The sequence below is a fragment of the Anolis carolinensis genome, chromosome 2 (assembly GCF_035594765.1).
Source record: "Anolis carolinensis isolate JA03-04 chromosome 2, rAnoCar3.1.pri, whole genome shotgun sequence".
Lineage (NCBI taxonomy): Eukaryota > Metazoa > Chordata > Lepidosauria > Squamata > Dactyloidae > Anolis > Anolis carolinensis.
The window spans coordinates 19,960,932-19,987,832 of record NC_085842.1 but is presented as its reverse complement, the minus strand read 5'-3'; the positions used below and the strand labels follow the sequence as shown (position 1 = coordinate 19,987,832).

General features: G+C 42.7%; 2 protein-coding genes across 7 annotated transcripts; one reads left to right on the top strand and one right to left on the bottom strand.

Annotated features, from left to right (window-relative positions):
* Positions 1 to 1,684: 1,684 nt before the first annotated feature.
* On the bottom strand, positions 1,685 to 11,595 carry LOC103280873 (gastrula zinc finger protein XlCGF26.1). Its single transcript, XM_062973405.1, has 6 exons — positions 11,461 to 11,595; positions 9,211 to 9,701; positions 7,459 to 7,522; positions 6,706 to 6,791; positions 6,069 to 6,189; positions 1,685 to 5,305 (listed from the first exon to the last, which is right to left on the bottom strand). The coding sequence occupies exons 2-6, from the start codon at positions 9,631 to 9,633 to the stop codon at positions 4,023 to 4,025; spliced, it is 1,977 nt and encodes a 658-aa protein (XP_062829475.1). The 5' UTR covers positions 9,634 to 9,701; positions 11,461 to 11,595; the 3' UTR covers positions 1,685 to 4,022.
* A 64-nt stretch (positions 11,596 to 11,659) lies between these two features.
* LOC107982281 (zinc finger protein 664) lies at positions 11,660 to 26,784 on the top strand. Of its 6 annotated transcripts, none has more exons than XM_062973481.1 (6): positions 11,660 to 11,783; positions 14,689 to 15,122; positions 17,212 to 17,305; positions 20,430 to 20,503; positions 21,276 to 21,396; positions 24,257 to 26,784. In XM_062973481.1, the coding sequence occupies exons 2-6, from the start codon at positions 14,817 to 14,819 to the stop codon at positions 25,219 to 25,221; spliced, it is 1,560 nt and encodes a 519-aa protein (XP_062829551.1). In that variant the 5' UTR covers positions 11,660 to 11,783; positions 14,689 to 14,816; the 3' UTR covers positions 25,222 to 26,784. The 6 variants fall into 6 exon arrangements, with proteins under 6 accessions (XP_062829551.1, XP_062829552.1, XP_062829554.1 ...); XM_062973482.1 differs by having other exon boundaries at positions 11,668 to 11,783; positions 14,674 to 15,122; XM_062973484.1 differs by lacking the exon at positions 11,660 to 11,783 and adding an exon at positions 16,886 to 16,928 and having other exon boundaries at positions 14,959 to 15,141.
* Positions 26,785 to 26,901: the final 117 nt, after the last annotated feature.

Below are 26,901 nucleotides of genomic sequence, written 5' to 3'. Positions count from 1 at the left end.
AGGAGAATTGAGATTGAGTGTTGCCACCTTGTGACTATAACCCAAACTTGGGCCCCCCAGCTGTTTTGGACTTCAACTCCTACAACTCCTAGGAATTGTATAAGTTGCAGTCCAAAACACCTGGAGGGTTGAAGGTTGCCCATGCCTGATCTAGACCATCTGTAGAAAGGTTAGAAGATCAAGGTGTTGAAACTTGAGAGATCCAGTCTAAGTCCTTAATGAACGATGAGGCTGCTTCCAACTCTATGGGTGCATCTATGCTGCAGGTATTGTGCCATGGCTCATGGAGGTGTCATTCAATGTCTTGAAATGCGTCGACAAGTAGAATGAGTGCAGATAGACACCACTTTCTCTACCATGGCTCAATTCTATGGAGTCATCAGAGTTGTAGCACCAGCACTCTTTGGCAGTGAAAGCTAGACATTGTGAAACCACAGCCCCATGATTGTAGCAATTAAAATGGGGTCAAACCGCATTAATTCTACAGTGTAGACCAGGCATTGGCAAACTTTGGCCCTCCTGGTGTTTTGGACTTAAACTCCCACAATTCCTAAGCACACACCACACTTTATATCATGGTGACTCAACTTTAACTGCCATGGCAAGGTTATGTGCCATGTTGAGATTTGCAGCTCAAGGAGGAACACTTAGATTGATCAGCCAAAGAGTTGTCAGGACCTCATCTCATAAGATGCAGCCACAGCAGTTAAGGTGGAAGCCCAGCATTGTAATTACTGTATGGGACTGAAATATCAGCCCTAGGTGGGACACATCAAGGTGGAACATGGGAGATCCAGTTTGAGTCCACAATGAGTGATGGGGCTCCTTACAACTCTACTGGTGTATCAATACTGTAGAATGGATGCAGTTTGACACCACTTTCAACTGCCATAGCTCAATGCTATGGAATCACGGAAGTTGTGGTTTGATGATGCACCAGCACTCTTTGACAGAGTAAGATCTTTGCAGAATCATTCAGGTTTAAGTTAACCCTAGCACCATTTTCTTTCTGGAGGAAGATAATGTTGGAGTAGATAACGAGTGGCTCTTTAGATCTTCTATATCCCATATGCCTATACAGTACATCCCTGATGATATGTTTTAAAGGAAATTTCATTAGGAACAGTGGAAGCTAACCCGAAGTTCCCAGAGATATCTACTGTTGTGATTATGGAGAAATTTGGAGCAGCTACTTACAAATAACTAGTCACATGTAACTACTTACATAACTATATTATGATAGCAGTTCAATGGGGGATAACTGATGTTACTGCGGTGTCATTATTGGAACATGTTACACTACCATAGTGGTTGAGAGAACAGCACTTGGTTCAGATGGTGTCAAACTGCATTAATTCTACAGTGCAGATGGGCTTCCAGGTAATCTCATGGAGAATAAACAGAAAGTTAGATTGGACTGATGTTTTGTTCTGAGCCAGTACAACACTCTTGCTCTGTTCATGGGTTCTTTGTTTCCTGGTTTGCTTTAACTTTTCATATGTGCTCATCAGTTCTTTCCTTTGGGTATTTTATACAAGGCATTTTACTACACCATTGCAAATAATGGGACTTGAGCATCCACAGGTTCTGGTATCCATGGGGGCGAGAGGGAGCTCCTTAAACCAAACACCACTGATATTCTGTATGAAACATAAACAATCTGTTAGCAAGGCACAATAGTATATCATTTTTTAAAAAGAAATGTCTTTATTGCAAGTTTACATTACAAAAGCTGTAATAGAAAAGTACAGGACCAAAACAATCTGGTAAAAGTGGTAAACATCTAAATGGGTAAACTACATTAATCCAATAGATATCAAAGGAGTTATAATATGGTGAGGCTGGATATCAAACATACAATGGCCAGTCAGAGTTGTAATTTCATGGATAGAACATATTTAAAAAGTAGATTCCCCAAATCTTATTTTTTTCTGAGGGACCACAAGGAGTACTACTTAGTTTTGAATGAATAATAAATTGGTACCATATTTTTTCAAAAGCTCTATCTTGACTGTTTCCATTGAAATTTCATTTAATGTTAGTATTTCAAAAATGGGCAGTTCCTGAATGACAGTCAGAAGCACCTATCTCCAGTTTTGTAGCACCTTGCAAAATAGAAAACAACCATTCACCCTTCAGAGGATTATAGGGACTTTGAAAAACTGACATAACTTAAGTGCCTCACAATGTACTATTGTTTGATTGGTTATGTCAGGGACCAGTGTCCAAAAGGGATATATTTTGGAATATCTAGTCCACATACGTAATGCACTACTTCTTGTCTAGACTGTGCAGCACACTGATAAAATATCCCATTAGAAATGCATGAAAGTTGTGGTGGTAAGAGATATCATTTGTAAACTGCTTTCAAAATAATGTATTGTTGAAGGCTTTCAAGGCCAGAATCACTGGGTTGCTGTGAGTTTTCCAGACTGGAGAGCCATATTCCAGAAGCATTCTCTCCTGACATTTTGCACACATCTATGGCAGGCATCATGAAATTTATATATCTGTGGAATGTCCAGGGTGGGAGAAAGACCTGTCTGTCTGAGGCAATATTGTAATTGAATATTGTAATTGGTCACTTTGATCAGAAAACAGGAATTCTAGACAGGAAACAATCAGGGCCAACCAACAACTCCCAACAAAGGATTTCCCCAGGCAGGAAGCAGCCAGGATTTGAAGCTGCAAGACTATTCAATGCTAATCAAGGTGGCCAACTGCAATATTCACACTTGTCTCAAACAGACAATAGTTATTTCCCCCATCCTGGACATTATTCCACAGATATATAAATCCCACTTGCCTAGTTTCCAACAGACTTCACAACCTCTGAGGATGCCTGCCATAGATGTGGGTGAAACATCAGAAGAGAATGCTTCTGGAACATGGCCATACAGCCTGGAACTCAAAGCAACCCAGTGTTTTCAAAATATTTTCTCTAGCAGAGGATGGATTATAAACTCTTTAGTGTGACACAAGGATTCATGTCTGACTGAAGCTTCTTTCCGTTTGGATTCTTTAATACCAAATAAGGAAGAGTTTCATACTATAGGTATTACCATATGCCAAGTATTTAAATGCTTTCCCCATCTCTATGGTTTTATCGCAGTGTGCTGTAGTGGTTTGAGTTCTACTGCAACAGATGGTTTGAAACTCTAATTTGGCCATGGCAACCACTGGATGATCTTGGACCAGTCACACTCTCTCAGCCTTAGAGGAAAGCAAAGGCAAATCACCTCAGGACAAATTTAGGCAGGAAAACCCTGTGATAGGTTCATCTAAGGATCACAATAAATCAGAAACAACTTGAAGGCACACAAAAAGAATTTAGTGTGAATGTCTGGATTATAGAATCATAGAGCTGGAATAGACCTCATGGGCCATCCAGTCCAACCCCGTCGTGCAGGAAAAGCACCATCAAAGCACCTCTGACGGCCATCCAGCCTCTTTTTAAAAGCCTCCAAAGAAGGAACCTCTGCTACACTCCAAGACAGAGAGTTCTCTTGTTGAACAGCTTTTATGGTCAGGAGGTTCTTTCTAATATTCAAGTGGAATCTCCTTTCCTCTAATTTGAACTCATTGCTCTGAGTCCTAGTCTCCAGGGCAGCAGAAAACAAGCCTGTTCTCACTTATGACATCCTTTCAGATACTTAAACATAGTTCTCATGTCTCCTCTCAACCTTCTCTTCTGCAGGCTAAACAGACTGTTTAAGCCGCTCATTCACGGCCTGATAAGGAACAATTTCCTATTATAGATACTCCCCATTCCAAGCATTTCAGGATTACCCATTTTCATACTTTTCTTCAATACAGTTGCCCTGGTTTTTCCTAAGATTATATTTCTATAAAGTGAGAAATGACTGAGTCGCTTTCCACATTTTTAAGTGCTGAAATGATTTATCCAGGGATAATGATGTTACAGAAGGTGTTGTATGGAATGGCATCTGTTTCCATACAACAATCATTGTAACTGTTTCTCCCTTGTGTTCTGATTGGAACAATGTTTACACTCCGAAAATTTAAAGGCCTTCTTCTGTGTGAGTTGCTTGGTGACAAATGAGGCCTTTCTTCCGGCTGAAGCTCTTCCCACACTCCAGGCATTTGAACAACTTCTCCCCTGTGTGAATCACTTGATGATAATTGAGGCCCGTCTTCCGACTAAAACTCTTCCCGCACTCCAAGCATTTGAATGGCTTCTCACCGACATGAGTTGCGTGATGCCGAGTGAGGCTAATTTTGTAGCTGAAACTTTTGCCGCATTCCTGGCATTGGAATGGTTTGTCCCCTGTGTGAGTCACCTGATGGTAAGTCAAGCCCGTCTTCCGGCTGAAGCTCTTCCCACACTCCAAGCACTGGAACGGCTTCTCACCTGTGTGCATGGGCTGATGGTAAGTCAGGCCTTTCTTCCGACTGAAGCTCTTCCCGCACTCCAGGCATTTGTATGGCTTCTCGCCTGTGTGGATTGCTTGATGATACGTGAGGTCCGTCTTCTGAGTGAAGCCTTTTCCGCACTCGTCGCACTGAAAGGGTTTCGTCCCGGTATGAGTTGCGCGATGCCGGGTGAGTTGCTTCTTCCAACTAAAGCCCTTTCCACACTCAGAGCATATATGCGGTTTCTCCCCTCCGTGCGTGGACTGATGACTCGCCAGGCTTATTATCCACCTGAAACATTTCCCACACTCCAGGCATTTAAAGGGCTTCTCCCCCGTGTGCATTGCGCCATGGCGAGTGAGGTTGATCTTCCGACTAAAGCTTTTCCCACATTCCAAGCATTTAAAAGGTTTCTCCCCGGTGTGCGTGGCCTGATGGCGAAGGAGGGTTTCTTTCCGACTGAAACTTTTGTCGCACACCAAACATTTAAACGGTTTGTCCCCAGTGTGGGTCGTGAGATGCATCAGAAGGTGCGACCGCCAGCTGAAGCTCTTTCCGCAGCCTAGGCACTTAAACGGCTTCTCTCCTGCATGAGTTCTTTCCCGCAACATTAGGCTGCAGGTCTTTCTGCATTCGTCGTCTTCAAAAGGCTGCTCCCTTGTGTGAGTTCGCATATGAAGGTAAAGACTGGCTTTACTCCTAAAAGTTTTCCAACATATAAGGCAGATGCTGATTTCTTTCCCTTTCTGGGTTATCTCTTGGTATGAGATCTGGCTGTCATCATCATCATCATCATCATCATCTTGAAGAGAGCATACATTTTCCTGAGCAGTCGTTTTCATCCCATCGCCTTTCTCCACCTCACAATTAGCTGTTTGGAGGAAGAGCCCTGGGTGGTCTTCTTCATTTTCATTGTCTTGCTCACCTCCATCTTGAAAAGAAAAGAAATAAAAAAGGTCATAACACAAAGAAGTAATGCATAGTTAAAGCCAAGAAATAACACAATTTTTACTTGATATAATTGGCATATTTCTGAGGAGGCAACTGGAAACATAAAAGGTATTTCAGAGCCTCCCCATTAGATGTCTTAAAAGGCCACACTTGGTGAGCCCTCCCCAGGTTCTGGCTGGTTGGAGTAAGCACCCCACACCCCAAAGAGGATCTCAGTGTCCAAAGGGGCATATTATTGTAGGGGAGAAGGCAATCCTCTAGGCAACCTGGACCCAAATCAAGTAGACTCAAACCACAGACTTAATAATATAAATTCATATGATTAAGAAGTGACTTGCAGTTTCTCAAGTTAAGATGAAGTGTGGGCTTCTTCACACTCCCTTCTTATGCCACAGAAACAAACAAGTACTGTGCATGCAAAGGAAATTCTAAAAATATGAAAAAATTGTTTTTTTTCTTAAAAACTTGAAACTTCAAAAATGGGGTGCACCTTACAGTTGATGGTGCCTTAGATTTGGAGAAATGTAGCAAGTGAATCTCTTATTTCTAATGCTGGGTGAAAGGAGACACAATAATTGTTCATACAAAGCAGGCACTTGGTTTGAGGAGGAATAACTCTACAAACTAGCCAGAGTAGATGATTCACATTTTGCTTTAGTGCAGACTGACAAAGATCTCAGGGAGTTGATTTTTCAGCACTTGCAAACTGATCCAAAGAAATTATGAGAAAGAAAGATGCTTACCAAGAGAGGACAGGATCCCCAAATTCTCCTCCATCACTTCCCAATGAAGAGCCCTTTGACCGGAGTCCAGCAGGGCCCACTCCTCCTCTGTGAAATACACAGCTACCTCTTCAAAGATCACCTGGAAAAAGGTCGTGTTATTTGTGAGCACAGAATGCCAGAACATGGGTGCATACTACACTGTAGAATTTATGCAGTTCGTCACCATTTTAACCTCCGTGGCTCAATAATGTGGAATAATGGAAGCTGTAATATTACAGAGCTTTTAGCTTTCTTTGCTAAAGAGTGTGGATGCCTCACCAAACAATAAGCCGCCTTGAGTCCCCTTGGGTGAGAAAGGCGGGGTAAAAATGTTGTAAATAAATAAAAATAAATAAATCCTACAGAGCCATGGTGGTTAAAGTGGTGCCAAACTACATTGATTCTACTGTGAAGCTGCACTCTAAGTCAGAAAACAGAACAATGTTGTTTTGGGTTGCACAAAAGAAATGAGTGCAATTCACAGTCCTTGTTTATGGTCCCTTTGGATGGAAGCAAAACAAAAGAGTGAGATTTGGAGAGCAGAAAGATAGGAAGATATATGGGCAGGGCGCTTAGTTTAACCCCTTTCTGGCCAATGAAGGATCCTGCCTAATACCTGATCCGGTTTTGGAGATGCTGTTCTATATCCATCAGAACGAAGAGACGTGATTGTATATAGAGCCTCTGAACTTATTTCAGCTTCTGTGACAAACAGAAAAAGCAAAAAGGATGGTTATTTTCTACTGTTTCTGATTCAAGTTTTTCCACAGGAAAATATAGAATATACTATACTAAAGAACTGGACAGTAACAGAAGAAGTGTAGGAACCCAAAGGTTGACAGAACTAGAAAAAATCACACTGGAACCAAGCAAGAAGCCAAGGCACTATTAAACAGTCACACAATGTTAACTATCTTGAAGGAAAAAGCACACAAGTATTTGGCTTCTCATATTTAAACCCTAAATTTAAATCAGGGTCACATCTCAAAGTTAGTTCCAACTGAAATACCTACAAGAGAACAGTAATATTTATTTTTTCCCCTTGTTTTTACATTACACCACCTCTTTTCATCATGCTTTCACCCTATACACCTGTATGTTTATTTTTTATTATTGTAAAATTCACTCATATGTGTTATTAATAAAATAATTTAAAAAGGAAGGATCTGTTTTCTGTTCTTTTGTATTTAGGAGATGGAGGAGGGTTTTCATTCACAGAAGATTAAGGTCCATGTTCCAAGCAATCTTCTGTATAAAAACATGATGGACTCTGGGGCCATCTAGTGGCCAGAATGCCAATCCATGGAAGCATCAATTCCCATCAAAACCAGGGCTGGTAGAGATATATATAAGCCCTCTTTGCTCTTACCTAGTGGGGTGGACACTCTGTCCCCATCATGCCTGGTCTCAGCCGTCTTTTCCACAAACCAGTCCTGCATCAGAAGTAGCAAGAAGGATGCAAAGAAGGAAGAGATTTGGGGAAAAGAATGGAAGCAGAGGATTATGTGAACACTTTGGATTACTGCATAAGATTTCAAAAAAAAATCATTGTCATGACCACCATCAGTACTACTGCCATGTTAATTTATATATCCTATCTCTTCCCCTTAACTGGGCTACCAGGTGGCTTGCATTAATTAGAACACAAAAATAAAAATGTGCAATGAAAGATTTAAAAAGAGATTAGGCTATGTATAGAATTAAAACAAATCTAAATGCACAGGGCTATGGAGCCTCCGGTGGCGCTGAGATGCTGAATATGCTGACCAAAAGGTCCACAGTTCAAATCTGGGAAGCAGGACGCGCTCCCGCTGTTAGCCCCAGCTTCTGCCAACATAGACGTTCGAAAACATGCAAATGTGAGTAGATCAATAGGTATTGCTCCGGCAGGAGGATAACAGAGCTCCATGCAGTCATGCCAGCCACATAACCTTGGAGGTGTCTACGGACAACGCCGGATCTTCGGCTTAGAAATGGAGATGAGCACCAACCCCCAGAGTCGGACACGACTAGAGTTAATGTTGGGGGAAAACCTTTACCTTTACCTTAAATGCACAGACCCCAAGACAATACTAAAACAATGGAATAAGATATTTAGCTTCTCACAAAGCAGCCAGTAAAATGTGGGCTAGACAATACTACTATTAGGTGGATTGGGATTAGTTGATTGATCACAAACTTAACATGGGTCAAGAGTGTGACGTGGCAGCTAAAAAAGCCAATGCGATTCTAAGGTGCATCTATAGGAGTATAGTGTCCAGATCGAAGGAAGTCATAGTTCCATTCTATTCGGCTGTTTCTGCTCCCCGAGTATGACTGCTTTACGTTACAAAGGTGAATTGTGGTCTGGAGCGCATGACTGTAATGCAGACGCCAAATAAACAAGCCAAAAAAAAAGGCCAGTGTGATTCTAGCCCCATTATATTCTACCTTGGTCAGACCTCACCTGGAATAACACTGTGTCCAGTTTTGGGCCCCACAATTCAAGGAGATGGACAAGATGGAAGATGTGTAGAGAAGGGTGACCAAAATGATAAAAGGTGTGGAAACCATGAATCCCTCTGGGGAACTGCTTAGGGAGCTTAGAGAAAATAACACTGAGGGAACATGAAAGCCATATTTAAATATTTGGACTGGATAACTTTTGTGGTCTCTGTAAACTCTAGGATTGTATGATTCTATTGACTACATATACGTTTCTACTGGATGTAGACACTTGTATGTATTACCATGCTTTTCATCATGTACATATTTGTTTATAGATTGAAACTGATGGGATACTCTCTCATTAGCAGTCGACACTGACTATTTGATGCAGTCCGAAGCTAGTTTAAACTGTGGCAGTTACACAAGAAACTCCCACAAAAGCCTGTGAAAGAAAAGCCCTAATGTACGCTTGTGCTCTGTGGTTTGTGTAATTACCAGCCAGACACAAAAGTGGTTCCGGGATTTCCTATGTAATCATTAACAGAGTGAACCACTTCTTCACTATTGGTTTGGAACTCTATTTTCTCAAATGTATCTTCTAGATTGTTGAAAGTTTTTGTTAACTGAACAAGAGCTTGCTCATATATGACACTCACAAATAAACATTCCTGCCCCAAGGATGAATGCTTCCCACCTGTGGTTCTTCTGTCCTATTCTCTGTTGCGTGGCTGAGGAGGAATCCTTCTGCCAGGGCCACAGCCTGGGTGCTGCTCTCTGCCCCACACTCCCGCACCCAGCGCTCCATTTCCGCAGGAAGGACGGCCAGGAACTGCTCCAGCACCACCAGGTCCAACATCTCTGCTTTGGTGTTTCTTTCTGGTTGGAGCCATTGCTGACAAAGAGAATAAAGCTGGCTGCAAACCCTCCGGGGCCCCTCCGCCTCCTTGTAGCAAAACCCTCTGAAACGCTGGTGCTGTAAATCCGAACTGAACGCATCCTCCTCCAGGCTCTTTTTCATGCTCCTTTCAAAGTACTCCTTTCTGTGCTTCATTTGAAGGCTTTCTGCTAACTCAGGTCTGGCTAGGTTTGTTCGTATTTCCCAGGCAGTTTTCAACATGGCCAAAGCACTGCTTTCTTGACTTGGCAAATGTCGTCCAAGGCAAAATTACGGAGGGAGACCAGGCCCTGCAAATGAAACAAAATGTCCTGCGTTTTAGCAATTCTGGAGACAGGGTTGCTGTATGGCCATGTTCCAGAAGCATTCTCTCCTGACGTTTCGCCCGCATCTATGGCAGGCATCCTCAGAGGTTGTGAGGTCTGTTGGAAACTAGGCAAGTGGGGTTTATATATCTGTGGAATAATGTCCATGGTGGGAGAAAGAACTCTTGTTCGTTTGAGACAGGTGTGAATGTTTCAATTGGCCATCTTGATTAGCATTGAAAAAAGTTTCAGCTTCAACGTCTGGGTGCTTCATGCCTGGGGGAATCCTTTGTTGGGAAGGGTTAGCTGGCCCTGATTGACTTATGCCTGGAATTCCTTTGTCTTCTGAGAGTTGTTCTTTATTTACTTTCCAGATTTTAGAGTTTTTTTAAATACTGGTAGCCAGATTTTGTTCACGTTCATGGTTTCCTCTTTTCTGTTGAAATTGTCCATTTGCTTGTAGATTTCAGTGGCTTCTCTGTGTAGTCTGACATGGTGGTTGTTAGCATGGTCCAGCATTGCTGTGTTCTCAAATAATATGCTATGTCCAGGTTGGTTCATCAAGTGCTCTTCTATGGCTGACTTCTCTGGTTGAGTTAGTCTGTAGTGCCTTTCATGTTCTTTGATTCGTGTCCGGGCAATGCTGCATTTGGGGGTCCCTATGAAGACTCGTCTACAGCTACATTCTTGCAGAAGTGAGAGGATCCCTCTTGTCCTTTGCAATACATGTTGGATTTTCTTGGTGGTCTTGGTGGTCTGTAGATAGTTTGTAGGTTGTGTTTCTTCATCAGCTTCCCTATGCAGTAAGTTGTTCTCTTGATTATTATAAGAACACATTTCCTCTTCTACGTTCAACTCTCAACTCTGCAGGAGTCTACCGCAAACCATGCAGCTGTGAACAAGTCTACACAGGGACAACCAAATGCAGCAATGCCCAGACATGAATCAACAAACATGAAAGGCACTGTAGACTAACTCAACCAGGGAAGTCAACCACAGCAGAGCACCTGATGAACCAACCTGGACACAGCATATTATTTGAAATCCACAAACATGTGGACAATTTCAACAGAAAGGAGAAAACCATGAAAATGCACAAAATCTGGTTACCAGTATTAAAAAAACTCTAAAATCAGGAGAGTAAATAAAGAACATTCAAAATAGGGGGATTTCCAGGCATGAAACAATCAGGACCAGTTAACACCTCCCAAGAAAGGATTCCCCCAGGCAGGAAACAGCCAGGCTTTGAAGCTGCAAGGCTTTTCAATGCTAATCAATGTGATCAATTGAAAGATTCACGCCTGCCTCAAACAGACAAGAGTTCTTTCTCCCACCCTGGCCATTCTACAGATATATAAACCCCACTTGCCTAGTTTGTAACAGACCTGACAACCTGTGAGGATGCCTGCCATAGATGCGGGCGAAACGTCAGGAGAGAATGCTTCTGGAACATGGCCATACAGCCCGGAAAACTCACAGCAACCCGTGATTCCGACAATGAAATTCTATAGTGCAAATTCTATAGTGCAGATCAGGCCCGGGCCGGCTTGGGCCCTCCCTCCAGGTGTTTTGGACTTCAACTCCCACAATTCCTAACAGCCTACCGGCTGTTAGGAATTGTGGGAGTTGAAGTCCAAAACACCTGGAGGGAGGGCCCAAGCCGGCCCGGGCCTGCTGTAGATGCCCCAAGAGGGGCCGATGTGGCTGGTTCTCCCTCCCTCTTCCTCCCTGGCTGTCAATTTACCCTCCGTCCCCTTGCCAGGCCTCTGCCCGCCTTCTTCGCCTCCTCCTGGACAACAAAAGCAGGCCTCCTCTCGCTGGGAAGCAGCTCTGCTGTCACTCCCACACCTTGGCCCCGCCCCTTCCGGCCGTTAGACGCGCGAGCCTGGTTTTTCGCCTGCGGCGCGCGACATGCTGCAGGCATACGGGTGGAAACTCAGTGCTGCTGTCACTCTCCGCCTTAGCCCCGCCCCTTCCGGCAGCAGGGAACCCGGAAGTAACGTCAAAGCAGAAGTGTGAGTGGATTGAGGAAGAAGAAGGAGCGAGGGGCTTGGTCTGGAGGCGCTGGTCAGTCCTTTTGTGGGTTTTTGGGGAGGAAAGGGCCACAGGGCTGGAGGGGGAGGAATGCAGGGTTTTTTGGGTGGGGAGATGAGAAGGCAAGTGGGGATTTGTATAAGGAAGGGGGCTGAGAAAGAAGACCAGGCCTCCAGCATTATTACAATCATATCCTATGTGTGTTCTCTGTCCTTCAAATTCTATGATTTCCATAGTATGGAGCCATGGCAGTTAAGCAGTGTCAGACTACTGTGTGTCCATGTGTGTATACTACATACGTTGTATACATGCATAATAAAAAAATGATAATAATAATAATAATGATAACTTTATTTTTGTATCCCGCTTCATCTCCCCGAAGGTACCGTACTCAGGGCAGCTCACATGAGGACAAAGCCCAGTACAGCATAAAATATAGTATAAATTGCATTAAAACAAGAACATATAAAACAAGCATATAAACAGTAAAACATAATGAACAGTCAACCAGTAGTTGGGGCACTGTTAGGGTAATAGAGTCAGGCGATAAAATATATACCCTGTTTCCCCGAAAATAAGACAATGTCTTATATTAATTTTTGCTCCCAAAGATGCACTAGGTCTTATTTTCAGGGGATGTATTATAATTCACATTTATGGTTGAATTTTTAAAAAATGAAAATTTATTATCTACTGTACAGTAGTTGTCATCACAAACCACAATAACCAAACTGTGAATCCTTTCAAGAATGTCTAGATTATATTTTATTGCTATACTGTTTTTAAATTACTGTTTTAAATTTCTGTTTGTATGTAAATTTATGTTGTTGTTGGGCTTGTCCCTGTGTAAGCTGCCCTGAGTCCCTTCTGGGAGATGGAGGTGGGATACAAGAATAAAGTTATTATTATATTATTATTATTATTTCTTGTTACTACCTTTATTTCCGTGTACAACAATCTATGGTATGTACGTTTACCGATCCTGCATGCTTCCAAACACAAACTTTACTAGGTCTTACTTTTGGGGGAGGCCTTATATTTAGCAATTCAGCAAAACCTCTACTAGGTCTTATTTTCTGGGGATGTCTTATTTTCAGGGAAACAGGGTATGTGTGCAATCAATACAATTTCTATAGCTGGGACAAATAAAGTGCAGTAGATGGGGATGGGTGGACACACCCTCTTACACACCCTCTCTCTACACACACTATATATAGCAGCCATGGGCAAACTTCAGCCCTCCAGGTGTTTTGGACTTCAATTCCACAATTCCTAACAGCCAGTAGGCTGTTAGGAATTGTGGGAGTTGAAGTCCAAAATACCTGGAGGGTCAAAGTTTGCCCATGGCTGGTATATGCATACATATACACTTTCTACTGGCAGCCTCCAGGATAATAATAATAATAATGACAACTTTATTTTTGTATCCCGCCTCCATCTCCCTGAAGGGACTCGTGGCAGCTCACAAGCCCAACCAACACAGTTAGAATAAAGCATAAAATTCATAAAACAGCATCATAATAACAGATAGACAACACACAACTAACATAGTAAAAAAAATCATCAAACCAACACTGGCCTGGGTAAAACAATTCTGAGGGGCATTAGCAGGACTAGTGCAATTCCGTGTCGAGGATAGTGCTAACAGATAAAAGTGCAAGAGCCATATGAGGAAACTTGGGGTGGGGGGCAATGTGAGATAGAGCCTTATGTCTCTATAAAAGTGCAAGGGCTAGACTTAGGACTTGGCCAGGCCAGACTTAACTGGGGGACTGCTAATCAAAAGCACAGTGGAACATCCAGGATTTTAGATCTTTCTGAAAGATGGACAAAGTGGGCGCTAGTCTAATCTCTCTGGGGAGAGAGTTCCAGAGTCGGGGGGCTACCACCAAGAAGGCCCTCTCTCTCGTCCCCACCAACCGTGCCTGTGATACAAACAAGATGATAATAATAATAATTTTATTTCTTGCCTGCGTCTCATCATGGCTCAAGGCAGGTTACAGCATCACTAAAACATAAACACATAATCATTTTAAAACACTTTGTAAAATGCACATATTAAAACATACCTCCATAAAATACGTATCAGAATACACAAAACCAGCCATACAGTGGAATTTAAAATTCACCATTAAAACTGGGTAGACCTGCCACAAGAAATGGGTCTTCACTTGCATCTTACATTCCATCAGCTGATCTAGCTGTCAGAGCTCTACCGGCAGGTCATTCTACAGTCTTGGGGCGGCCGATGAAAAGGTCCTCCGGGTGGTGGTTGCCAGTCAGGTTTTGGCTAGTTGGAGTAACTCCCCCCCCCCCCCCCAAAGAGAACCTCAGTGTTTGGGGTAGATTGTATGGGAGAAGGCAATCCTGTAGGTAACCTGGACCCAAACCATGCAGGGCTTTAAAGGTCAAAACCAACACCTTGTACTTTGCCTGGAAACTAATTGACAACTGGTGGAGGTTGATATGCTCACTCCCTAGATGTTCCTGTAACCAATCTGACTGCTGTGTTTTGAACTAATTGGTGTTTCCGAACTTGGTACAAAGGTAGCCCAATGTAAAGCACGTTACATAGGTTAAATCTTGGGGTTACTAGTGCGTGTACTACCATCTTCAGGTCCTCCAAATCTAATACATCATAAAATGATGCATGTGTCACCAACATGAAATGTTTGGAAAAGCTGTATATAGAAAGACATATAATTCCACAAGTTTTTATAATAATCAAGAAAGGTTTGTAGTGTTTTAAGAGGATCTTTTCTTTTTTAATTACCCTGCTTCAAGTTAAAAAGCTTTTGCAATCCTTTTTTCCCCAGAAAGTAAGTCTGACTTGAATGGGTCTGTAAAACATTTTCCTAAGTGTGTGAAAGTTGTCTCATCAAACATCTTGCTTGTTTTGTAAGGTTCTTTGTAATTCTTCCAGCTTTTTGCCTTGCAGGAGTGTCTGGCAAACGAAAGAAAAAGCTTCATCACCCTAGACTCTGAATGGAAGCAGCAATCAAACAGAGCTCCTTTGGATCCGCATCTTCTTCTTCAATCTGAGAGCAGAAGATCCTGGAGGTAGACATGCTCAGCTCAGATGTACAGTGCCAAAACTTCAGACAGTTCCAGTATGAGGAGGCTGAAGGGCCCAGAAAGGTTTGCAGCCAGCTCCACACCCTCTGCCACCAATGGCTGGAGCCCGAAAAGCACACAAAGACTCAGATGCTGGACTTGGTGATCTTGGAGCAGTTCCTGGCTGTTCTTCCTCCAGAGATAGAGAACTGGGTCAAGGAATGTGGGGCAGAGACCTGCTCCCAGGCAGTGGCCCTGGCTGAAGGTTTCCTCCTGAGTAAGAAAGAAGAGAAATGCAAGGAGGAAGGAGAGCACCAGGTGGGGATAATTTATGCTGGTAGGTTCAAAGTGCTAGGAATATTGGTTTCAGAGGGTATTTTAAAACTACAATACAACCCTTTTTTCTGCAGAGGATACATCTCAATACTACCTTGTAGATAAGAGTTTCCAAACATTTCAAGTTTGTGATACACTCTTTTTAGTACATGCATCATTATGCAACACAGTAATTCAGTTTTAATTTCAACGCAGAGGTTAAACCAATCCTTTATAAGAGATATGGACACATACATGAATCATAATAACGAAACATATGGGGACACAACCATTTATTTTTCTATATATTCGCTTGGGTACCTGACGTTGCCCAGGTTACTTGAAAAAGTCATTTTTTAATTGTACAAAATGCATAAGGTTGTGGATTGACTACAACTGACATCATGCCACGTTAACCCCGAGAAACTCCATCAGTATTTAAAGGTTTTTTTTGTTGGGCAAGTTTGCTCTGGATGCATTACTGGTGGGGTTCAATGTGCTTTCTGGCTGCAGGTTAAACTACAACTCCCACTATGGTGAATCAGCCCCCTCAACCCCCCCCCCCCAAGTAGGTTGAGTTAGTCATGGGGGTTCTGTGTGTCATGTTTGGTCCAGGTCCATCATCAGTGGAGGCCACAGTTTCTCTGGTTGTGGGTGAACTACAACTTCCAGAAAGGAAGGCCAGTTCCTGCCAAACCCCTCTAGTAATCCAATTTCAGCATATCAGGTATATGTGTCAAGTTTGTTCCAGATCCATCTGTGTTTGGGTTCACAGTGCTCTCTGGATGTAGGTGAACTCCAACTCCCCCAAATCAAGGTGAATTTTCCCCAGAAACATCCAGTGTTTTTTGCTGCTCATGGGCACTCTGTGTGTCAAGTTTGGTCCAATTCTATCTTTGGTAGATTTCAGAGTGCTGCTGGATTGCAGGTGAACTATAAATCCCAGTACCTACAACTCTAACATGTCCAGGCCAATTTCCCTCAAAACCCACCAGTATTCACATTTGGGTATATGGGGTATGCATGCCAGGTTTGGTCCAGATCCATCATTGTTTGGGTTCATAGTACACTCTGGATATAGGTGAACTACAACTCCTATAAATCCCTCCAACGATCTCCAGTATTTTTTTGATGGCCATGGGGATTCTGTGTGCCAAATTAGTTCCAGGTCTGTTGTTGGTGGAGTTCAGAGTGCTCTTAGTTTGCAGGTGACCTATACATCCCACAACTCCTATAAATCTTGGTGAATTCTCCCCAAACCTCTCTAATATTTTCATTTGCTGATCAATTCCTCTGTTTGCTGTGTGACATAGAAAAGAATAGGAAAGGGTTATGGGAGAGGCAGTGGGTGGGGGTCATACAAATTCCATGCTAATGGAGAGAGAAAGGAACACTGGGATGTCTGTGGTGGAGGAAACACAAAAAATCTAGGTTAAAATTGTCCCCGAATGAAAGCCTTCACTTGGGCGGGGGGCAGTATGGTGTTTGTGGAGGACATTGTCAGGGCTCTTGGACATGTTCATGGTGCTTGCTATAAACTGCAATGTCATTGGAGGGAGTGCTTTTGGTGGCTCCTCAGCGCTGTGGGTTATAGCTGTTTGTGGAAGTGGGAGTCTGTCGAGGTGGGCACCGCAGCCACAATTATTCTCATTCAGACTAAATGTGTATATTTGTCTTAAAGTATATATATTATTGCCAAATATATTTCTAGGATGTGTTATACACCTCATTCCTCTACTGAACATAACCTGTATATATCTCAACAGGAAAACAATGCTAGTATCTGATATACACACAACCCAACAACAGGTAATCCCAGGTACATAGTCTTTGTTTCAGGGGATCCTTTATCACTTGTGTCTCTTTAAATGTAGTCTGTATTAGTCTCCTAATGTGTGATTGTTTTCCTCTTTAGCCTGTAGTCAATAAATCTTCTCGTAATAGACTGCGGTATGCTGTTTCAGATATATTGCTGTCTTTTTATCTTAGTTGCACTTGCAAAGTGAGGATTATTCACCTAGGCTTTGTTCTCTTTAATCTTTTTGTACTTTTCTTCTGTGTTTTGTGATTCTTGCTGTTTCTCCTGATGTAGGACTTGTTTGTGAAGGAGAAAGCTGAGATGGGGAAGTGTCTTTCTGAGACCAAGCAGATGATGCTGGACACAGATAGAATCTCCAGTTCTATAGGTAAGGATGAAAGAGGCAACTTCCTTCCTTATCCCTCACTCAAAAATTCCTAAAATTCGCCTCTTATCATAAACTGAGGAGTCTACACTCTTCTGAATATTTTTATTAGCACCAACATGCGAAACAATATAATATATAGGGGGAATTTACAAAAAAGGGCAAAATATAAAACATAATTGCCTCAAGCTAATACTAAAACTAAAAACTATCTTACAAAACTACATATTTGCAGGTTTTGTTTTGAGAATTTCACTGCAGAATTAAAGTGGAGGCCTTACTGTATACTGAAACACGGCAAAATGCAACATAATCAAGAAAATGGGAAAAGACAAGTGACTTCCTACTTTCCAGCTAATATTTATAATTATCCACAGACTAGATGGCCCTTGTAGTCTCTTCCAACTCTGATTCTATATCTTTTGTCTCCTAAATATACGCCTTAAATGAACGTCTTCTACATAATATTCAATTTTAATATTTTTCGAATGCTAATAATGATAATTTCTTGCAGTATTCCCTCAAAGGCAACCCCAATGATTAATTCTCACTCCTTGTTAAAAGTTAGGTCAAGGTTTTCCCCTGACATTACGTCTAGTCAATTCCAACTCTGGGGGTTGGTGCTCATCTCCATTTCTAGCCCAAGGAGCCGGCATTATCCATAGACCCCTCCTAGGTCATGTGGCCAGCATGACTGCATAGAGCGCTGTTACCTTCCCACCACAGCAGTACCATTGATCTACTCACATTTGCATGTTTCCAAACTGCTAGGTTGGCAGAAGCTGGGGATAACAACGTTCTGCGGATTGGTCAGCAAGTTCTGCAGCTTAGCAGTTTAAAGTACTCAATGCCTTTTCCCTAATCAAAGATGTCAATTTATCAGTCCCTTCAAGGTGATACAATGTCCTTAGTCCATCTCCTTGTGGTGAAATAATAGTAATAATAATAATAATAATAATAATAATACTTTATTTATATTCCGCCACCATCTCCCCAACGGGGACTCGGGGCGGCTTACATGGGGCCATGCCCAGAGCAATACAAGATAATATAAAAACAACATATCATAACACAATTAAAACAATACAATAGATAATAATATACATTACAACAAGAAGTCAAAGAAACAGTAAAAACAAGGGCGGGCTGCATGAACACAGAGATAAAAACTCGGGTGAGAGAGACAAAGGAATAAACCACAGGGGACAGGGACACATGAAAGTGGAACAGTCTAGAGGATAGATGTTGGAGGGGAGTAACAAAGGAATATATGACAGTTACTCTCCAAAAGCACAGCGGAAGAGCCATGTTTTTAAGTCTTTTTTAAAAGCTAACAGAGTGGGAGCTTGCCTAATCTCAATGGGCAGTGAATTCCATAATCGGGGGGCCACAGCAGAAAAGGCCCTCTCCCTTGTACCCACAAGACGGGCCTGAGATATAGGTAGTGGTGACAGGAGGGCCTCCCCAGATGATCGCAGAGATCGGGCAGGTTTATGGTAGGAGATACGGTCACGAAGGTAGGTGGGTCTCAAACCGTTTAGGGCTTTATAGGTGATGGTCTGCACCTTGAATTGGGACTGGAAGATGAACGGCAGCCAGTGGAGCTCCTTAAACAAGGGAGTAGATCTCTCCCTGTAACTTGCCCCGGTTATTAATCTGGCAGCCGAGCGTTGGACCAATTGTAATTTCCGGGCCGTCTTTAAGGGAAGCCCCACGTAGAGCGCATTACAGTAGTCCAGTCTAGAGGTAACTAAGGCATGGACCACCGTGATCAAGTCAGACTTCACGAGGTATGGTCGCAGTTGGCGCACAAGTTTGAGTTGTGCAAAGGCCCTCCCGGCCACCGCCGACACCTGCGCCTCAAGCATCAACGCTGAATCCAGGAGGACCCCCAAACTGCGGACCTGTGATTTCAGGGGGAGTGCAACCCCGTCCAGCACAGGCTGCCACCCAATACCCCGATCAGACGAGCGACTGACCAGGAGGGCCTCTGTCTTGTCGGGATTGATCCTCAGCTTGTTCCTCCTCATCCAGTCCGCCACAGCGGCCAGGCACTGGTTCAGCATCCGGGGGGCTTCCTTGGAGTTAGATGGAAACGAGTAGTGGATTTGTGTGTCATCTGCGTAGAGATGGCAACACCCTCCAAAACTCCGGATGACCTCTCCCAGTGGTTTCATGTAGATGTTAAATAGCATGGGGGATAAGATAGACCCTTGCGGGACCCCACAGGTCAATGGCCACGGGTCCGAGCAGGTATCCCCCAGCTTCACCATCTGGGAGCGGCCCTCCAGGAAGGACCGGAGCCACAGCAAAACCGTGCCACCGAGCCCCATCCCAGAGAGCCTCCCCAGAAGGATACCATGGTCGATGGTATCGAAAGCCGCTGAGATGTCCAAGAGAACCAGCAGGGTCACACTCCCCCTGTCCAGTTCCCTGCGGAGGTCATCCACCAAGGCGACCAAAGCCATCTCGGTGCTGTGTCCAGGCCTGAAGCCAGACTGCGAGCGGTCCAGAAAATCAGTGTCATCGAGGAACTCCTGGAGCTGCGTGGCAACCACCCGCTCCAGAACCTTGCCCAGAAATGGGAGGTTGGAGATTGGTCTGTAGTTGTTACAAACAGATGGGTCTAATGAGGTCTTTTTTAGTAGCCAACTAAATAGCCAACTCGTAGCTGTGTTCATATATTGAAGGACTCTGTTACGTTTCTTTCATCTGTTCATCCTTAAGCCCAACAAAAAGAGTTCTGGTTCCAGTTGAATTCATTTCAAAATGTCTTCCATTTTATCTGAATCCAATAATTTTTTTTGCTCAAGTCTGGCACATATGATAAAAAGTTCCTACTTGTTGCTTACACTTACAACAAATATTAGTGAAGCCCTTAATGATGTTAGTTATTATGTTAAGAGTATTAAGAGAACAACATTCTGTATGTATTTTGATTTTGATTTTATTCTACCTGTTTTTACAATAAAAACATTAATAAAAATGGTTAGTCATTATACTTTCTTCCCACTTACTGAAGCAGGAGTGTAATGCAATGTGATATGACATTGCCCATGTTTTGCTGGAAAGACTTCTTTCAGAAATAGAGGAATGGTATTTGACTCCCCTTTTACATCTCTCACAGGTGATGGGATATTGACATTGGCAGCTTCTCTTGATTGTGATGCTCCTGATGCATCTTCAGTGAGACTAAATCAGGTAAGGGTCAGGATTTTGGAAGGCTTCCGATCCCTGACTTCTGAATGTATCCTGGGCCTAAAGCAATCTTTCTCTTCCATTGGAGTTGCTTTGGGTGAATGCTTTGTTTAAACATTTAAACTGTTAGGCAACCCCAAAGGGCATTAGTCTCTTTCCTGAATGGAGCTGACCTTAATAATAATAATAATAATAAAACTTTATTTATACCCCACCACCATCTCCCCAACGGGGACTCGGGGCGGCTTACATGGGGCCATGCCCAAAACCATACAATATGACAAAATATAAAACAACATATAACACAATTTAACAATACAATAAATAATAACATACATTACAATCCAAAATTCAGAAAAAGCAATAAAAACCAGGGCAGGCCACATGAACACTAAGTTAAAACTCGGTGAGAAAGACATATGAATAAAACCACGGGGAGCGGGGACATAAAATAGTGGAACAGTCTAGAGGATAGATATCCCAAGGGAATAACCGAAGAAAGATATGTCAGTTACTCTCCAAAGGCACACCGGAAGAGCCATGTTTTTAAGTCTTTCTTAAAGGCTAGCAAAGTGGGGGCCTGCCTGATCTCAATGGGCAGTGAATTCCACAGTCGGGGGGCCACAGCAGAAAAGGCCCTCGCCCTTGTTCCCACAAGACGGGCCTGAGATATAGGCAGAGGCGACAGGAGAGCCTCCCCTGACGATCGAAGAGATCGGGCGGGTTTATGATAGGAGATACCTTTTGTGCTCATGGGTAATGTGTCTTTCTTTAGGTAACTTTTGAAGAGGTGGCTGTCTTTTTCAGTGAGGAGGAGTGGGTTCTGCTGGATGCAGCACAATTGTTTCTGCACTGGGAAGTGATGGGGGAGAATTTGGGCCTTGTGTCCTCTCTGGGTGAGTCTACATCTTTCTCATGGTTCTTAAACAATCAGTATTGCAAATGATTACAGTCAGCCCTCCACATTCACTGAGGTTAGGGGCACAGGACTTCCTCAAAAGTAGAAATGTGGCAAATAAAGAAATATTTTTTAACATGAGATAATAGCCTTGATCCTCCAGTACAACTCTATGGTCAATTTTTGCCCAAATGTGGCTAGAATCACACTGGCAAAGCTTAGAGAAGTGTTCTTTCTAAGAATATCTAGGTCCTCTAGCACAACTGTATTCCAAAAGGAGGGCAGGAAGCTAGAGGAAATGGAGGGGATTATTTGTCCAATCCTTTCTGTAAAGACAAAGGAAAAGTTGTGCAGTGTTGTGAAGGCAAGGTCATGTTCCGCATCAGTGAAGATCAGTGAAGACCTGGTGTTGCATACTATACTGATACTAACCCTTACTTGGATATTAATCCTGAATTGTGTCCTACTCACCTGTGAAGGGAAAGAATCACAATTCCATTTCTCTTTGCTACATTAGACAACATGGTTTTCAATAGTACTTTTAGTAGGAGAACAAGAAAGATTCTTGGGCCAAGTAAGCAAAATAATGCGTTTGTGAAAGTCTTGTCTGTCTTGTATGGACATTTTGTCATTACATGATGTGAAATGTGTTTTTGACATCTTTCTGACCAACCAGCTAGTATTTCACTGTATCTTGTGTGAAGTAATTTTGTAATGCATGGATATTTCAGATGTGAAAAATTAGGATTTGTGTTCTCCCTCTTCTTGCTTGGAGGAGAAGACTCCTAGGGCTTGAACATTGCTTAATGAATTGCGACATTGAAAGCTATGTTCTACAAGGCTACTGTATGGTATGGAAGCCAAGTCCCATGAGGACTGGTTTAGAGAGATGGATATGTCTTGCCTGGAGAAGAGAAGGATAAAAGTGGGTGTGGTAGCCATGTTTACATATATGAAAAGATGCCCTGTGGGAGCTTGTTTCCTGCTGCTCTAGAGACTGGGACAAAGAGCAACAGATTCAAACTGCAGGAAAAGAGTTTCCATCCAAAGATTAGGAAAAACATTCTGACAGCGGAGGCTGTTTGGCAGAGGAATACACTCCCTCAGAATGTGGTTGAGTCTGGAGGCTTTTATAAAGAGGCTAGATGGCCATCTGTCGGGAGGGCTTCAGTTCTGTGTTCCTTCATAGCGGATTGGAGTTAGACTGAAAGGCCCTTGGGGTCTCTTCCAACTCTATGATTCTAATGTCCAAACATAATTGGAAGAAAGAATTACATTTTTCATTCCTAGCTGAATTCACAGAGACAAGTATTGTAATTCCCAATATAGTTTGTTCTAAAGATTTCAAGCAGTTATCATTAATGTTATATCCCATATTTCAGTTCTAAGGGGGAAGCTGAGCACCATTCTCCATGAACTCAACATCGCTTGCTGCACAGAACAGATTCCAAATATTTCCAACCTATAGCTCAGTGGTTCCCAACCTGTGGTCCATGGACCACCAATGGTCCCCAAGAACTAAAATATGGTCTGCGGCCTCACCGTAACTACACCATTGCAATGAAAATGACTGGTTTTGTGAAGCTCTCTTATAGTGCTGAGGCAATAGGGATGTCGGGAGGGGAGAAGCTGACTTCCCACGAAAAGGGCAACAACAAGCCTCCTGACTGCTGCTTCTCCTCCCGTTTCCTCCCCCTGAGTGGTGCCTTGAAAGCGGGGGCAACTTGGTGTCTTCATTTTTAGGCCTGTTCCGGGTTATTTGGGGGTGCTGATTCAGAAAATTGCATTGGATAGACCACATCAGCTCTAGATTATTAAATATGGTTTTCTGTGGGCGAGCAGATACTTGACTGCTGGATGGCATATGTTTTGTATTAGAAACTAGAGCTGATTTGGCCTATCCAATGCAATTTTCTTAAGCTGCACTCCAAATAACCAAACAGAATCTAACGTTGACAAGAAACTTATTTGTAACCCTTTTGGTACTACTGTTGGAGAGTGGTCCCTGGTCAAAGTGGTCCCCAGTCAAAAAAAAGGTTGGGAACCACAGCTATAACTGATAGAGCTGGAATCCACAAAACATTGCTAGAACTGTTTGAAGTTCAACTGTTTTAGCATGTGCTCATACAAAAGTTCTTGTCTATAAGCTTAAAATGGAAAGAGGCAAAACGCAATGATGTGGATAAGAGAGAGAAGACATAGTATAGTTGGTGTTATAGAATCATAGAGTGGGAAGAGACACCAAGGGCCACCCAGTCTAACCTCATTCTGCCAGGCAGGAACACAGAATCAACAGATGACCATCCAGACTTTGCTTGAAAACCTCCAGTGAAGGAGACTCCACCACACTGCTGAATGGCTCTTTGTCTCAGGACATTCTTGGTAATTTTTAGGTGGAATCTCTTTCCCTGTCATTTGAATCCATTGCTCTGTGTCTTACTTTCTAGAACAAGTGTAGCATCCTTATTGTGTGCCTTCAAGTAATATCTGACATATAATGATTCTAAGGTGAACCTATCGTGTGGGTTCTGGGGTGAGAGTGTGTGGGTTACTTTGGCCAAGAGGAGAATCGAACCCTGATTTCCACAGAACTGTGTCCAACTACTATACCAAGCTGGCTTTTAAAACAGTTGGGTTACAAAGCCTTTAGAACCCCCAACATTTATAGAAAGGGATGAACTTAGTGGGCCTCTTCTTTCAAGAGGTCCACCAGTGGAAAAGCTCTGGAGTTCCATCTCTCTCTCTTATGGCTTCCTCACATTGATAAAAATGGATATCAGCTAACCAATAATGTTAATACTCTGTGGGCTTCCTCTATTTTTCTCTGGGGCTCTGACAAGTTCTACTCTCTCTTCCAGCTGGTGATGGGCATCTGGTTGAGAATGAAGGAGAATCATACAGGTTGTGGCCTGAAAGAGCCACATGTGAAGAGGTGAAAGAGACAGAAAGATACACTGATGCTGAAGGAAAGAGGAGGAGTAAAGCAACAGCGTGTCAAAGTGGGGAGATCTTTGGAATCTCAGTTGAAGAAATGACACCCAATGGAAATGAATGCACTTGTTTTCTGTGTAGGAGAAGCTTCAGTTGTCAAGCGAGCCTTGACTGTCACATGAAGATGCACACAGGGGAGATGTCTTTCAAAGGTGACGAATGTGGAAAGATCATCGGTGATGGGAAAGACCTAGTTTCCTATGAAAAGACTCATCTGAGGGAGAAACCATTTTGCTGCCTGGTGTGTGGAAAGAGCTTCCATAAAAAGCTCCACCTGACCTCTCATGAGAGAATCCATACAGGGGAGAAGCCGTTTAAATGTGTGATGTGTGACAAGAGATTCAATCACAAAAGAACACTCACTCGCCATGGGAAAGTTCATATGGGAGAGAAACCATTTAAATGCTTGGAGTGTGGGAAGAGCTTCATTCAGAAGACGGACCTCGCTCGTCATCAAGCTATTCATTCGGGGGAGAAGCCATTTAAATGCTTGGAGTGTGGGAAAGGATTCACGCAGAAGGGGAACCTTGCCTGTCATGAAAGGATTCATACAGGGGAGAGACCTTTTCAGTGCGCTGAGTGTGGGAAGAGTTTCAGTCGCAAGAAAGGCCTCATTTATCACCAGACGACTCATACTGGAGAGAAACTCTTTCAGTGCCTGGAGTGCGGGAAGTATTTTAGACAGAAGGCAAATCTCACTTATCATCAAACCACTCATCACAGGAGAGAAACCATTTCGATGCTTGGAGTGTGGAACGGACTTCATTCAGAAGCTGCACTTCACTTGACAGCTAATAATTCTTATGTGGAGAAACGGTTTCAGTGCTTTTAGTGTGGAAAGGGTTGCAGTTTGAAGGTAAACCTCACTCATCCTCAAGCAGTTCCTATAGCGGAGAAACCACTTCAAAGCTTGGGATGGGGAAAGAAATTAATTCAGAAAGTACACCCATTTGCTGCCAATTGCTTAAGCAGCTGAGGGGGAAAAGGAAAGGTCCTGAGGCTGTTAGGAATGGTGGGAGTTAGAGTCCAAAACACCTGGGGGGCCCAAGTTTGCCCAAGTCTGGTGTAGATGCATCCTTTGTCAGCATGCCATTTATGATATTGGAAAAAATCAGGCCCAGAACAGAAATTTGCCACTTTTCTTCATTGATGTTCAGGAACCATTGGTGTACACTCTGTGGTCTCAGTCCATAAGCCAATTTCCAAACACTTAACAATAGGTTCATGGAGCCCACATTTTATCATTATTGACTCTTAGTGTTATCAGTATATTTTTTATTGGTTTTTGTTTTTGTCCTTTCATGTTTATATTTTATCATTGCTTGTATTTTGATTTTGCTGTAAGCCGTCCCGAGTCTAATTATTATTATAATTATTATTATTATTATTATTATTATTATTATTATTATTATTATTATTGGCAACTTTGTCCAAAGCCTTAATGATATCAATATGTGCCAACACAACAGTCCTGTAATCTATCAGATTTGTAACTCTGTCCAAAACTAGAGGTAAGAATAGTTCAGTATTAATTCCTTACTGGCCTCTTGGCAATCACTGCACTCTTTTCTATGTAGAAACGGATGGATATGAGAAAAAATATGATTACCTTGAAGCACATAGCCCTAGATTCCTCTTAGGCCCCATCTACACTGACCGTTTAACTCAGTTTCAAATTGTGGCCAGACAACAAACTCCCACAAAAAATGCACAAAAAAATGTTCTGTGGTTTGTGTCATCATCATCTGGTTCCAGGATTTCCTATATGATCATCTGCACAGCGAAAGTACTTTTTTCAATACAGTTGCCGGTTTGAATTCAAGCCGGGAGAGTAAGGATGAGCTCCCTTTGTCAGCTCCAGCTCCATGCAGGGACATGAGAGAAGCCTCCCACAAGGATGGTGAAACATCTGGGTATCCTCTGGGTAACGTCCTTCCAGACAGCCAATTCTCTTCCTCCAGAAGCGACTTGCAGTTGCTCAAGTTGCTCCTGACATGAGGGGAAAAAAACCAAATGCTGTTAAAGGTATGGTGTAGGGAGTCACACAGAACTGCATTCTTCTTTACATTGCAAAGCAATATCTGAATAGTACAGATAGTGTTGAAATACACTTTTCTGGTCTTCTTTAGATGCCCTTTGGGAAGAACTAATGAATGAATGGATACGTTAACCCCCACCCCGTCTGTCACCCTTTAACACAAATATGTAAGAGCCCTTCCAGGAATAAAAAAGCATCAACTTACATTTTTTTACATTTTTCTCTTGATATATTAACTGTATTTATTGTATATGCCTTTAATTACTCCGGATTTGTAATATTTTGGCCATGGCTTGATGGTGGTCAGATTGTTACCTTCTTCACTGCTGCTATTATTGAATACAGTATTATTTTATATTCTCTCGTCATTTTTTTTGGCTGGGAGGGGGTCGTGTGTCTGCAGGTCAGCAAAGTAATGATCTGACTAAAAGTTCAGCACAATTTGGATTGCTGTGAGTTTTCCTGGCTGTATGG

What these genes read in the sequence shown, in the direction of transcription:
- LOC103280873 (XM_062973405.1), bottom strand. Translation starts at nt 9,633, where the DNA reads ATGTTGAAAACTGCCTGGGAAATACGAACAAACCTAGCCAGACCTGAG. An exon ending in CATCTCCAAAACCGGATCAG is followed by an intron (nt 6,190 to 6,705) that starts GTATTAGGCAGG and finishes ACCTTTTTCCAG; the next exon opens with GTGATCTTTGAAGAGGTAGC. An exon ending in GGGGATCCTGTCCTCTCTTG is followed by an intron (nt 5,306 to 6,068) that starts GTAAGCATCTTT and finishes TTTCTTTTCAAG; the next exon opens with ATGGAGGTGAGCAAGACAAT.
- LOC107982281 (XM_062973481.1), top strand. Translation starts at nt 14,817, where the DNA reads ATGCTCAGCTCAGATGTACAGTGCCAAAACTTCAGACAGTTCCAGTAT. An exon ending in TAGAATCTCCAGTTCTATAG is followed by an intron (nt 17,306 to 20,429) that starts GTAAGGATGAAA and finishes CATCTCTCACAG; the next exon opens with GTGATGGGATATTGACATTG. An exon ending in CTTCAGTGAGACTAAATCAG is followed by an intron (nt 20,504 to 21,275) that starts GTAAGGGTCAGG and finishes GTCTTTCTTTAG; the next exon opens with GTAACTTTTGAAGAGGTGGC.